This window comes from Trichechus manatus, unplaced genomic scaffold (assembly GCF_000243295.1).
Source record: "Trichechus manatus latirostris isolate Lorelei unplaced genomic scaffold, TriManLat1.0 scaffold00291, whole genome shotgun sequence".
NCBI lineage: Eukaryota > Metazoa > Chordata > Mammalia > Sirenia > Trichechidae > Trichechus > Trichechus manatus.
This window is the reverse complement of record NW_004444227.1, coordinates 270,813-285,102: the sequence shown is the minus strand read 5'-3', so window position 1 is coordinate 285,102 and position 14,290 is coordinate 270,813. Positions and strand designations below refer to the sequence as shown.

The 14,290-nt window shown below is 36.4% G+C and overlaps 1 protein-coding gene across 1 annotated transcript in view; it reads left to right on the top strand.

The window, feature by feature from the left end:
- STPG2 (sperm tail PG-rich repeat containing 2) overlaps positions 1-14,290 on the top strand; it is a 265,153-nt gene that overhangs the window by 154,424 nt on the left and 96,439 nt on the right. Inside the window, exons 6-7 of the mRNA XM_004390246.2 lie at positions 8,299-8,458; positions 11,418-11,578. Of these exons, the coding sequence (XP_004390303.2) occupies positions 8,299-8,458; positions 11,418-11,578 (321 nt within the window). The remainder of the gene's footprint in view (positions 1-8,298; positions 8,459-11,417; positions 11,579-14,290) is intronic.

The window sequence follows — 14,290 nt, the reverse complement described above, 5'->3', positions numbered from 1 at the left end:
TGTATGTGGTGTCAGCTGTGGTCACTCATCTGGCTGCATTCATTTGGGAGCTCAACTGGGAGCTGGGCATTGCTTTCCTTCTCAGTAGTTGGACATCTTACAAGGGGGCTCAGGGCTCTGAGAGGGCAAACATGAAACTTGTCATGTCTCTTAAGGCCTAGGCCTGGAGTCGCACCCTGTAACCTCTGCTGCATTCTGTTGGTCAAAATAAGTCACAAGGCCAGCCCAGATTAAAGGGGAGGGGAGAAGGACTTCATCTCCTGATGGGAGGTAAGGCGTGTGATTACAGGGATAGGACAAATTTTCGGTGGCCATCTTTGTAGATAATCTATTGCAGCTATTATTACTGTTGCTGTTATTTTATTATCATCACCACAGCTACTCTTTAGTCTAAGAAGGCATTGTTTCTTGTCTGGACTTCTGAAATAGACTTCTGACTGGTATCTCCACTTCCAATCTTGCTCCACTCTTTAATCCATTCTGCACAGGGCAGTCAGATTTATCTTTTTAAAATGTAATCTTGTCACTACCCTGCTTTAAACCGCTCAGGGGGTTCCCACTGTACTTAGAATACAATTCAAACTCCTTATCATGGGCTGCAGAGATTGGCATTATCTGACCCCTATTTGTGATTCCAATTTTATCACCTCCTTTCTCTTCCACTCACTACCCTCCTGCTTTACTGCTCTTTTTCTTTGAACATGCCAAACTCCTTCCTTAGAACCTTTGCACACGCCTTTCACTCTTCTAGGGATGCTATTCTGACCAGTTTTCCTGTGGCCTTCACATATACTTTTCTCTGGTAGGAATGCTGTTCCATCCATTTTTCCCAGGGTAAGCTTCTTCTTGTGTTTAGGTTTCAGCATAAATACTCTCTCTCTAGCTTCCCACTGTTATTTTCTATCTTAGCACTTTTTTTCTTTCATGGCATTAATTGCAGTTTGTAATTATTTTATTTGTCTGGTTAGTTGTTGTCTCTCACTGGAATTTTCACTTCATGAGGGCAGAGTTCTATCACGTTCCCCTCCAAGAACATGCCTGACACATATTAACGCAATTCAATAAATATTTGTAAAGGGAATGAATGGATAGCCAAAGGAATTTTGTTTTAAAATATAAAACAGGACCTATTACTATACAATAGGTTAATGAGCATTTAAGATTTTTTTCAATTCGTTTTGTCATAAGCTCTGCAAAATTGCACATTTGGTAATACTCTTTGTAAAAGAAGAGGACCTTTGTAGTCAGACTTTAGTTTGATTTTTGCCCCTACTACTTGTGTAGGAAGCCCTGGTGGCACAGTGGTTAAGAGCATAGCTACTAACCAAAAGGTCAGCAGTTAAAATCCACCATCCGCTCCTTGGAAACCCTATAGGGTAGTTCTGCTCTGTTCTATAGGGTCACTATGAGTCGGAATCGACTCCACGGCAATGGAAGTTGTGTAGACGTAAGTTACCTAATCTCTATAAATCCTATTTTCTCCATTGGGAAAACTTGAATAACATTGTTTACCTTGCAAGAATTTTAAGGGTTAAAGATAACATAGGTAAAGTACCAAGTGTAGTGCCTGGTAGTCAGTAAATGCTAGGAATTAATGTTTCTTCATTTCATTTGTAAGAAGAATTGCGGACAGGGAGAACTAAAAACATTATCTAAGTGAGTATTGATTGCAGAAGTGAGAATTTTATAGACTGAAAAAGAAAAGCCTCTAAAATAAAATGTTTTTGCAATACTTGGATGATTGTTAGTGAAAAAAAAAAAAAGAATTTTTTTTTTTTCCCCTCTCCAGGTCTTTTCTAATGTCATTGCATTGTTGTTTGGAGATGTTTAGAATGAGGCCACTTACTTAAAGTCATATTGAAGAGCACAAGCAATTAAATTAGATGTGAAATTAAAGTATATAGAAATAAATGAAAATTTTAACAAAATTAGACTTCTCTCAGTATCTTACTACACCAAACCCCATTTGATAATTATTACAATTTCTTGTCTTAGTATTTTTTATTTTAAGTTCTAATTTTGAATAATCACAGTGTAAGTCAATGGCATAGTTTCAGGTGTGATATGTGTACTATTATGTTCTGTCCAGCTATTAGATCCTGAAAAGTATCCCTGATATTTGAAAGAAAGATTCAGAAAAACCAAGTCTTATGGATGATAGTCATTTCTTTATATTCCCATCTAGTCAACAAATATTTATTGAACTATTATGTGTCAACAATGTGGTAAAGTTAACATTTTCCTTCTCTTCAAGATTACCACACCTCAATGTTTATTAGACTTGTTGGTAGCATTGTTGTATCTTCTGCTACATTCCTAGCTCCATGAAGTTCTTTATAATTTGTAGATTCTGTAGAAAAGGATAGAAGGGCTTCTGGATAAACAAGGGGAATTGAACCCATGCATGTATCTTAACTTCCTTCCAAAACCTCACTGAATTAATTGTAAAAGAATAAGATGCAGTGCCGCACACAGACATACACACATACAAAGGGAGAGCAAATTATAAGAGTTAAAAAATGCCCACAGTTTTCAGAAAATGGGAATCTCAGGGGTAAATAGTAAATGACTAAGTAGAATGGAATACGTAAATGCTTTCAGAGGGGCATGCCAACAAAAAAACCAATTCACATTACAGTACCTTAGAAAAGCCACAAAACCATTGCTGTCGAGTCGATTCTGACTCATAGTGACATATAGGACACAGTAGAACTGCCCCATAGGGTTTCTAAGGCTGTAATCTTTATGGAAGCAGACTGCCATATCTTTCTCCCGTGGAACTACTGGTGGGTTTGAACTGCTGACCTTTTGGTTAGCAGCCGAGCACTTAACCACTGCACCACCAAGGCACTTTAGAAAAGCTCAGGAATTAGAAATATTAATTACCTTGTAAGGTGGCAGGTGGGCCTTCCTTGCAGGCATATGGGTATTATCCTATCACTGACAGTGTTGTACTTCAGGATAGATCTTGAAATGTTCTTTTTCACGATGAATGCAACACCATTCCTCTTCAATCTGACATTCCCGGTATAGTATGCCATATGATTGTCCTATTCATAATGGCCAATACCAGCCCATTTCAGCTCACTAATGCACAAGATATCAATGTTTATGCATTCCGTTTCATCTTCGACGATATCCAATTTTCCTAGATTCATATTATGTACATTCCACGTTCCTATTATTAGTGGATGTTTGCAGGTGTTTCTTCTCATTTTGAATCATGCCACATCAGCAAATGAAGGTCCTGAAAGCTTGACTCCATCCATTTCATTAAGGTCGATTCTCCTTTGAGGTGACAAATCTTCCGTAGTCTTCTGAGTGCCTTCCAACATGAGGGGCTCGTCTTCTGACACTATATCAGACCATGTTGTACTGCTATTCATAAGGTTTTCGCCGGCTAATTTTTTCAGAAGTAGATCACCAGGTCCTTCTTCCTAGTCTGTCTTAGTCTGGAAGCTCAGCCGATACCTTTCCATTGTGGGTGACCCTACTGGTATTTGAAATACCAATGGTGTACCTTCCAGCATCACAGCAACACACAAGCCACTGCAGTATGAAAAAATGAACAGACATGTGGTGATAGAAGAGTTGGGGAGGTATATATGAGACTATAATACTATATAAAAAGTACTGTCAAGGCAATTAAAATATTTGTTGATGAATAAATAGACTGCTTGATATATATATGTATATATATAGATACACACATATATATAATAGAGATCTCAGTTCCAGGACTTATTGAATAAATTTTTATTTATTGTAAAATATCTAATTAAAAGCTTAATGTCTTATATCTTCTAACATTCATAATTAAAATATTGTCTGAAGTTTATTTGTTGGAAAAAAATATTGGCTATTGTTTAAAGATGAAAAAATAGTAAAAATTTTTTTATGGAGAAGCTACTTGTATTCTTTTAAATGGAAGAAATATAAAAGACATTTTTATTTCTTCATTGTAATGTATAATTATGTGGAGAGCTGAATAATTTATCTGAGATATATCAGTAGAGGGCAGCAAAGCTTCACGGAGTGTTTGCTAGGTTCATGGGAAGCTTTGCTAAGGAAATTTTTCTTTTTTGCTGCTCTTAAGACTTGTGTTCTGGCTTGCCTTTTAATGAAGTGATTTGGTAATATCATATAGGAATATGCTTAAAAACCCTGTAGCTTTGGTTCAGATATTTAGCCAACTGTTCCCTTAGGTGCTATAGAGCCTTTGTTAATGAGAACGTGTATTTCTTTCTGTCTGTAATTTAGGGTGTACCAGGGCCTGGAAGATATGACATTAAAAGTCAGTTTCAGAAGACTGAAAGTATGATATCAAATGTAAATGAGCCATCCCCTGCTTTTCTTTCTCAGTCCCAGGTAATGGCCTGCAGACATTTTCATATACAGATTCTAATAGGCATAATGTGAAGCCAGCAAAAAATCCAATGGTGTTTAGGGAGATTATTAAAGTAAAAGTGGTATTTAAGCAAACTGGAAACACGCACAGCCTTGGCAAATTATATTGCCCAAAAATATGAGTAAAATGAAATGAAATAAGATCAGAATATTAACAATAATACACAAAGATGAGTATTAGAATCGAAATTATTGATTAAACATTTTCTATAAGCAAACTTGCATATGTGAAAGTTCAGTTTAGCTTATACAAACTGTCTGTTTTAGCCTGAGTTTTCAAATATACATGCTAAGTGAATGCGCGAAGTGTTAGCATGAAACCTAAGAGGACACGCATATCTATAGTTTGGAGGTGAAAGATGAAAGAGTTAAAATCAAACAGGACTGCCTTCTAGGGATAGTGTTAGTGTTTAGCTGAATATGAACAGACACATTAATGATGATGAAAGAAAAAGCAATTAAAACAAGTAGGAAGATGAACTTAGAACACAGAATTTGTGGTATATAGTAATAAAGACAGATTATGTGCTAGAATACTTATTTTAGTCATTGATTTAAGGAGTTATCTGATATTTTATCTAAATGTACTAAATTTCCTTATGTCTTCAACAAATTTTAAAACATAAGATTTCCTTTGTAAGAATGGTTTTCACCCTGGCTGCACATCAGAAACACCTGGGGAATTTTAAAACATTGTGATACCCAGCTTTCAACCTGTCCTTCTCCCTTGCTTCCTAGAGATTGATTTAGTTTGTTCAGAATCAAGCCCAGGCATCAGTGTTTGTGTTTTTTAACTCTTCAAGTGATTCTAATATGTAACCAGGGTTGAAATATTGTTTTTTAAAACATTGTATTCAGCATCTAAATAATAAGGTAATATTTAGGAAAAAAATTAGAGAATTTTTTTTTGGTATTTGTAGTAATAAATTGCTTTGGTAGTGTTAAGATCTCCCTACTTGACAAAATGCAAAAGAACATATAAAATATACTACTTTTTGTATAAGAAATTAAGGGAAAATAAGAAAACACACATCTAACTACTTATCAAAAATAAACCAGAAAATAATGAAGTTGGTCACTTACAATGGATGGTGAGAAGTTGAGGTAGAAGCATTGGTATGCTACAGCTCACTTGTATTTGCTTGCAAGAGCGAATTGTTAATTTTTCAGGAGTTTTGCAAGTTGGTTGATGTTATGCTGGTTGTGTGAAATCAGCCTCCATGTTGGATATATTTACACCATGAAAATTGGCATATGTTACAAATCAAGACATTTTTTCCCCTAGAGATGCAGCATACCATTGGGTAGAAGGCAGTATATATTTTGTCTTTTGGAAGCATGTCAGTGTTCCACATATTCAAAACATAAAATTCAATCAATAATAATGGGAAGTGTTTAAAAAAAAAAACTGAAACTGAAAGAAGGAAATAAATGAGTCATTGAATGAATACCCCTAACCACACTGAATGAAAAAAAAAAGAATTCAGATTACCCTAGTAACACCATATTTGATTATGTATCTTCAGTCTTGGATGGGATGGGGTGGGGATACCAAATGGAAGTTTATAAACAAATTCTGAATCTGTTTTAGTAAGCTTGTATATTGTAACAGTATGGGAGAATTAATTCTGAGAGTATTTCAGATATATTACAGGTTTAAGCAAAATAACTAATATTAGGAGCCAGGGTTTTCACTGTGGAAAAATATACATATAAATATGGATTGATGGAGGCTACAAAGTACCCTGTGGGGGTAAATTTGAATGGAAGTTAAACTCATGATGTTAAGATATACATGTATGTGTAAATGTATGTATATATTTCCTGGCTCTGTCTGCTGAAAGGATCAAGAAGCAGACACCCTAGTAGCAAGAAGCACATCTTGAGCCTAGATCTTGACGTCTAATTTCATTCCCTACTAAAAAGACAGGGTTTCTCAGAGAAATAGCTGATTCCAGGGCTGGGCAGAGTAGGTACAAAATGAGCCCACAACATCTTGTTGTATTGGAAAGTAAAGAAGTACTAAAAAAAAAATCTAGGGCATGTTATAGGTACCTAGGAGACAGCTTGGAGTCGTCTAACCTCAACTTGCAATTTCTGGGCCAAAATAATTAAGTACAGAAATGAATTATAAATTATTAAAATTAGCATTCATGAGTCCATATTACAATAAATAGACAGGAAGATAGGCAGGCAGACAGAGAGACAGACAGATAGATAGATAGATAAAGATATAATTGGGGGAGAAGGGAGGGCCTTTGTTTAGAGTACAATGCTGAGTGTTGACTAGTAAATATAGAAGGAGTATTGGATTTGATTAAAATGAACATGACCAGTGAGGGACAAAGGACTTCGTGTTCCTGCAGATGTGATACCCTTAGAAAACCACAACATCAGCTATTTAGTATTGTGTTTGGGAACGCATAGTATAGATATAATCATGGGGAAGCATCCAGAAACTCCCAAAAAGGAAGGTTCTACTATACGAAAGGGAAGTGATGTTGCTGTATTCTTCTAAAATGTCAGTCATAACACACAAAGGAAGGCTGTGGAAATGTTCCTAGATTAAAGGAAGTTAATGGAAAACCTGGTGGTGTAGTGGTTAAGAGCTACGGATGCTAACCAAAAGACTGGCAGTTTAAATCCACCAGGCGCTCCTTGGAAATCCTATGGGGCAGTTCTGCTCTGTCCCGTAGGGTTGATTCGATGGCAAAGGGTTTGGTTTTTTTTTTTTTAAAGAGACATGATGACTAAATATAATACCTGATCCTAGGGTAGGTTACGTACTGGAGAGAAAAAAATGCAGTAGGGACATTATGAGGCTGACTGACAGATTTTGAATATGAATGGCAGATTAGATAAAAGCATTCTATCAATAATGCTTCTCTGAAGTTGATGAGTGTATTGTGGTTATGTAAGAAAGTATCCCTGTTTTTAGGAAATACACGAGTATTAGGAAGTATTTAGGGGTAATGGGTTATAACTTATGTAACATTCCATTAAATGGTTCTATATATGTGTACATGTGTATGTGTGTGTGCGCGTGTGTGTGTGCATGTGCGTGTGTGTGCGCACGTGTGTGCGTGCATGTGTGCGTGCATGCGTGTGCGTGCATGTGTGTGTGCATGTGTGTGTGCATGTGTGTGTACAGAGAGACAGGGAGAGGGAGAGACAGATAGAGAAAGAAACAGAGAGAGGAGGCAAATGAAAAAGCAAATAGGGTAACGTTAACAATAGGTGCATCTTGGTAAAGATTATGCATGTGTTTTCTGTATTATTTTTATTCATGCAACTTTTCTGTAAATTTGAAACTATTTCCAAATAAAAAGATAAAAAAATAAGATTATCAAACACTGTATTTCCTAAGAGTTCATATTCTCTCTATATATACATGTAATACTATTTAATAAATACTAACGTTTATGTAATTAAATTGGATTTCTAAACTACTTGAATATAAGATTTTAGATTTATTAAGGTATTTAATGATATTGGGGGGTTAATTGAATACATATGTTAAGGAACTTTGTCAACTCATGTGATTTTTATTACATACAAGAAACTATATTAGATCATATAATTTTTAACTTAATACCTTGTAGAATATTTTAAATGTAAAAATTGTCCGTACATTATCATCAAGAAGTTCATGTTGTGATGATTTTCTTCCACAGGTAATGTACATAATGCATTGCTGCATTAATATATAGGTGATTTTACTAAAAGCTATTTATTTTATGGTTTGATGGGTATAAGATATTAATTCATTCACTACATTAAGATGTAAATTAAACTCCAGATGTTATATTACTAAGAAGGCAGCTTTTAACTCATGAAGTATCAAAATGTACTATTAGTCTGTCATTGGCGTATTTTCCCGTTCTTCACTAGAGATTTGTACCTATGAAATCAATCACACCAGCTCCTGGCACGTATAATGAACCTCGAACTGCTCTCAAGTCCTCAAAGAAAACTTTAGGACTGAAAAAATCTGCATTTGGTCAAAGTGCTGCTCGATTCACACAGGAATCCAGGACAGAGGAAATGCCAGGTTAGCATTTCTGCTGTTGAGCTTTATATAACTTAATATTCTTAACAAGGTGGATGCATCAGAGTGCAGTTTTTTTTGTTATTGTTGCTGTGATTCTATACAGTTAGTGTTGCCATTTTAAGTCAATCAATTTTTTTTTTAGCATTGACTGTGCACTAAACATTTGTTGCTAGGTGCTGTTGAGTTGGTTCTGACTCATAGTGACCCCATACACAACAGAACAAAATGCTATCCAGTCCTGTACCATCTTCACAATTGTTGCTGTTTGAGCCCATTGTTGCAGCCACTGTGTCAATCCGTTTTGTTCAGGGTCTTCCTCTTTTTCACTGACCCTCTACATTACCAAGCATGATGTGCTTTTCCAGGGACTGGTCCCTCCTGATGACATGTCCAGAGTATGTGAGATGAAGTCTTGCCATCCTCGTTTCTAAGGAGCTTTCTGGCTGTACTTTTTCCAAGACAGATTTGTTTGTTCTACTGGCAGTCCATGGTATATTGAATATTCTTTGCCAACATCATAATCTAAAGGCATCAGTTCTTCTTCTGTCTTCCTTATTGATTGTTCAGTTTTCGCATGCATATGAGAAGATTGAAAATACCATGGCTTGGGTCAGACTCATCTTAGTCCTCAAAGTGACATATTTGCTTTTGAACACTTTAAAGAGGTCTTTTGCAGCAGATTTGCCCAATGCGATATGTCGTTTATTTCTTGACTGCTCCTTCCATGGTTGTTGATTGTGGATCCAATTAAAATGAAATCCTTGATGACTTCAATATTTTCTCCATTTATCACTAAACAGAGACAGTTAAAAATAATTTACAGCTTTATTAAGATTTCAATTTAATATGTCATATGTCTTAACTGTAGCTTTGTACTGTTTTCCTGCTGCTATTCGTAAGGTTTTCACTGGCCAGTTATTTGAGAAGTAGACCGCCAGGTCCTTTTTCCTAGTCTGTCTTAGTCTGGAAGCTTCACTGAAACCTGTCTACTTTGCCCTGCTGGTATTTGAAATACTGGTGGCATAGCTTTCAACATCACAACAACATGCAAGCCACCACAGTGCGACAAACTGACAGACGCGTGACAGATGAAAATCTGCTGCAAAACACTTCTTTCAAGTGTTAAAAAGCAAATACGTCATACTGAGGATTAAGGTGTGCCTGGCCCAAGCCATGGTATTTTCAATGGCCTCTTCTTAAATGACAGTCTTTGCTGCCTTATTTTGTTGCTTTGAATGGGGCATATTTCCCTGTTTCTCTGTATGTCTTGTGGTTTTTTTTGTTGTTGTTCAAAATGAGACATTTTAATGGTATAATACAGTAGTTTTAGAACTCAAGTTCTCTCAGGGTTTGCTAGTTTTTCTTTATTTTTTTCTTTCTTCCTTTCTCTCTTTTCTTTATTGTTTAAGGTTGTGGTAGTCAGTTAGCTTAGTGACTTTTTCAAACTATTTTTGCTAAAATAAACAGTGGGAAAACCACTGGGAAAAAAGCCTCTTGCTGTCTTTGCAGACTGGCTCTGTGCTGTGAAAATCCTTATGCAGCCTTACACTGAGCTGGGAGATCCACCCAAGAAGAAAATGTAGGATTACCTTTGATTTTTCTGGCCAGGCATCTTGCCCTGTACATGCCTGTGACTCTCTGAATTAAACACACTTAGGTGCTTTTAAAGCAGCCCTGGTTGTGCAATGGTTAAAGGCTTAGCTGCTAACTGAATGATCTGTGGTTCAAACCCACCATCTGCTCCGCAGGAGGAAAGATCTGGTGATATGCTCCTGTAAAATTATAGTTTAGGAAACCCTATGGGGAGTTCTACTCTGTCCTGTAAGGTTGCTATGAGTCAGAATTGACTTGACAACACACAACAACAACAACAGGTGACATTATGTGCCCCAATTTCCCAAGGAAATTCTCTCCCTGGCATTTTCACCCTGGCATCTCTGTCTCCCTCCTTTGCTCCAGGCAGCCATGGGCTTCTTTGCTTACCTTACAGTGAGTGATCTATGTCTGACGTTCTTCCACCCCAGTGACCTCCAAGATGGATGAAACGAGACAAACACTTTGTTTTTGTCCTTTGAGTAGTCACTTGACTGATTAACGCAGGGAAACATCACACCCTGTTAATAAAATGCTCTCTGTTCACCCTAGAACTAGGGGCTCAGCTCCAAAGCTGGCAATGCAGCTGACACTTCTAGCCAGCTGCCGAATGGGTCAGGGGTGATGTTCGAGCCAGCATCAAGAGAAAAGTCTCAAAGTCTTCCTACTATTCTGCAAGGCTGCACCTTGCTGTCGTGATCTCCTGGCTGTTCACAAGCATTCCAGCAAGGCGACAGTGCTGTTTTCTGCTTGTATTTGTACTTTCTCTGGGTGAGGAGGGGAGCATGGAGATTCCTACTCTGCCATTTTGATTCCAGTATTTGTTTCAATGTGAAGAAGAGATTTTTATACTTAGTTTTCTTCTTCAGGAATAAATTATAGGTAAAGGATAATTAACCTACCTATTTATGTTTTATCATGATATTTTCCTCTTTATTTAATAAAAATTAAGTGGAGGATTTTACAATAACTAATTGAGGGTAAGGCAGTGAATGTACTAGAAACTTAAGTTATTTAAAGTTTCCATATGTTCTGAAGTTTATTGGATATTTGTAGTATAGACTTGCTACTTGGTAGCTATGGTTCTTAACCTTGCCTGATGATTAAATAAAATAAAATTGATAAAAAGATGTCTAATTTATAGCATATCCAGATGATTGACAGTAAAGTTATATTATTACACTAGCTGCGAAGACTAGTGCAATGTCAGATATTTCAAAGAAGATATTTCTAATTGATTAAACTTTACATATTTTAATATTTTTCTGGGTGTTCTTTCTAAAAAAATTACTTAGTGTAAAATTTCTCAGTTCAAAAGAAGTAAAGGAATGTTTATTCTTATTTTTGATATTCTTCATAATTTTAGGCCCTGGGTTTTATAATATCCTAAACAGTGCTATAGTTGACAATGTTAAAAATATCTGCTCAGAGAAAAAAAAGAAAAGTGCATTTGGATCTTCTGTTCCTCGGACATTTTTCCTGTTTCGGAAAGAAACTCTTATTACTCCTGGGCCTGCTGATTATCAGGTAATATATGAATACCAAAATAATGTTTTTAAACCTAATACCAAGTCCTTAGGGTTGTTCTTGAAATTACTTGTGATATATGACTCATTAGTATAAGTCATAATATTATTGAAATTATCAATATATGGTATCTTATGGCATAAGACTAAAAATTAATTTGGTCCACAGCTATGTTTTATAATTAAAATAAAATGGATCTTTTTTAAAAAAAATATCTTTGAGGATCTCATCATACCTACTTCTTTAAACACTTATCTTCGTTTTAGGATTGCTTCACTATTTTGAGGGAGTGAATTTAGCTTCAAATGAGGTCTTTAAGTTTTTCCTGATGTTTTATAATTTTGGGGGGGAAGTCTTACACATCTTTTCATTATATTTTTTTCATCTTTGTTTTTTAAAATTCTGTTGTGAATGGTGCCTTTTAAATGTTTCTTTGTTTAGCTTTCTGTTATTGTTACAAAGAAATATAATTGATCTTTTAGATTTGCTTTGCTAAGAGTCCAGAATTCTTGTTAAATTTAATTATTAATTCTGTGGATTTATTAGTAGTTTCTTTTGGATTTTCCACAAGCAGAATTATGCAATCTATGAATAATGTCAGCTTAATCTCTTTTTTTCTCCTCCATTCATTTCACTTTTTATATTCTTTCTTGCCTTACTATACAGACTGAAACCTCCACTTGAATAGAAATGGTAATCTGTTGCCGGATTTTTGATCTCAGAGGAAATGCTTTTAACATTTCACCACTGAGTAGGGTATTTGCTGTGATTTTGCTTAGTTATCATCTATTAAAATCCCTTTTAGTCCCTAGTTTGTGAAGAATTTTTATCATGATTTTTAAAATAATTCTTTTAAAGTGATAAGATATTTTGTTTGATTTTCTCATGTTAAACCAAACTTGCCATCTGGGATAAAACCAGTTTGCTCTTTGACTGGATTTGGCTTCCTAATATTTTGCTTAGAATTTTACATCTTTGTTAATGAGTGAGATTGGTCACTCAATCAAGATTATGTTGACGTCATAATAGGAGTTGGGAAGTATTTCTTTTTTTCTTAATCTCTGGAAGAATTTGTAAAAGATTAATTTTTTTTGTCTTAAAACAACAGACGTTTATTATCTTACACTTTCTGGGGATCAGAAAACAGGGAGTGGCCTTGCTGGGTGGTTCTGTCTCAGAGTCTCTCACGGGGTTGCAATCAAGATGCTGGTCAGGGCTACAGTCTTCTGAAGGCTGGCTTGACTGGCACTGGAGGATCTACTTCCAAGCTCACTCATGTGGTTGTTGCCAGGAGGTTTGGGTTCCTTAGCACATGGGCCTCTACGTATGGCAGCTGGCTTCATCCAGAGTGAGTGATATGACTTTTACTCCATGTAATTGATATCTTCCTCCTCCTTGAAACACTCCCAGGCCTGCTGTGCATCTTTGCCTCAACACACTCTGGGAATGGAGTTCTTCTCAGGTCAGAGCTTTCTCTGATGCTTCAGGTTGCTCCAGCCAGCCTTTGGCTCTTTAGAGTCCTCTGACATGATTTATACACCAGTCTACGTTGTGTCCAAACCAATAAAAGGTGTTCTCCATCATGTCTTAATCACTAGAAGTTGGAGGTTGTCCAGTTTCTGAAGTTTATTGACTCTTTCTGTCCAAATGGGGCTCATTTAGTATATTTTCTGAATATTACTGAGAGCTTGATCCTATATGCTGAAACTGATTCTGAGCATGTTGGTTTAAGCTGAATTCAATGGAGCAGAGGCACAACTTGAGCAAAAATGGACCAGGTATATTAAATAAGAGGTATTGCTCCCAGAGAAGAAATTGTTTTTCCTTTTGCCTCTGAATGGTGACAGTAAAACCTTATCCAAGGCAGGAAATTTTGATGACTTAGTTAACAGAGTCTTCTACTTGGGATCTTCCATTGAGCATGCCCCATTTTCATTTCTTCACAGGTGTACAAATCTAGTATTTTGGTAGTATTCTTACTATCACCCAGGTTTCAGCACAGACAGGTTAGTGTACATAGAGTCAATATTTGTTGCTGTTAGGTGCCCTTGAGTCAGTTCCCACTCATACAGACCCTATGTACAACAGAACGAAACACTGCCCAGTCCTGTGCCATCCTCACAATCGTTATTATGCTTGAGCCCATTGTTGCAGCCACTATGTCAATCAGTCACGTTGAGGGTCTTCCTCTTTTTCAGTGACCCTTTTCTTTATCAAACATGTTGTCCTTCTTCAGGGACTGGTCCCTCCTGATAACATTTCCAAAGTGTGTGAGATGTAGTCTCTCCATCCTTGCTTCTAATAAGCATTCTGGCTGTACTTCTTCTGAGACAGAATTGTTCATTCTCCTGGCAGTCCATAGTATATCCAATATTCTTCACCAACACCACAATTTAAAGGTATCAGTTCTTCTTCGGTCTTCCTGATTCATTGTCCAGCTTTCACATGCATATGAGATGATTGAAAATACCATGGCTTGTGTCAGGCATACCTTAGTCCTCAAAGTGGCATCTTTGCTTTTCAACACTAATGCAACATGTCGTTTGATTTCTTGACTCCTGCTTCCATGGGTGTTGATTGTGGAACCAAGTAAAATGAAATCCTTGACAACTTCAATCGTTTCTCCATTTATCACGATGTTGCTTAATGGTCCAGTTGTGAGGATTTTTGTATTCTTTATGTTGAGGTGTAATCCATACTGAAGGCTGTGGT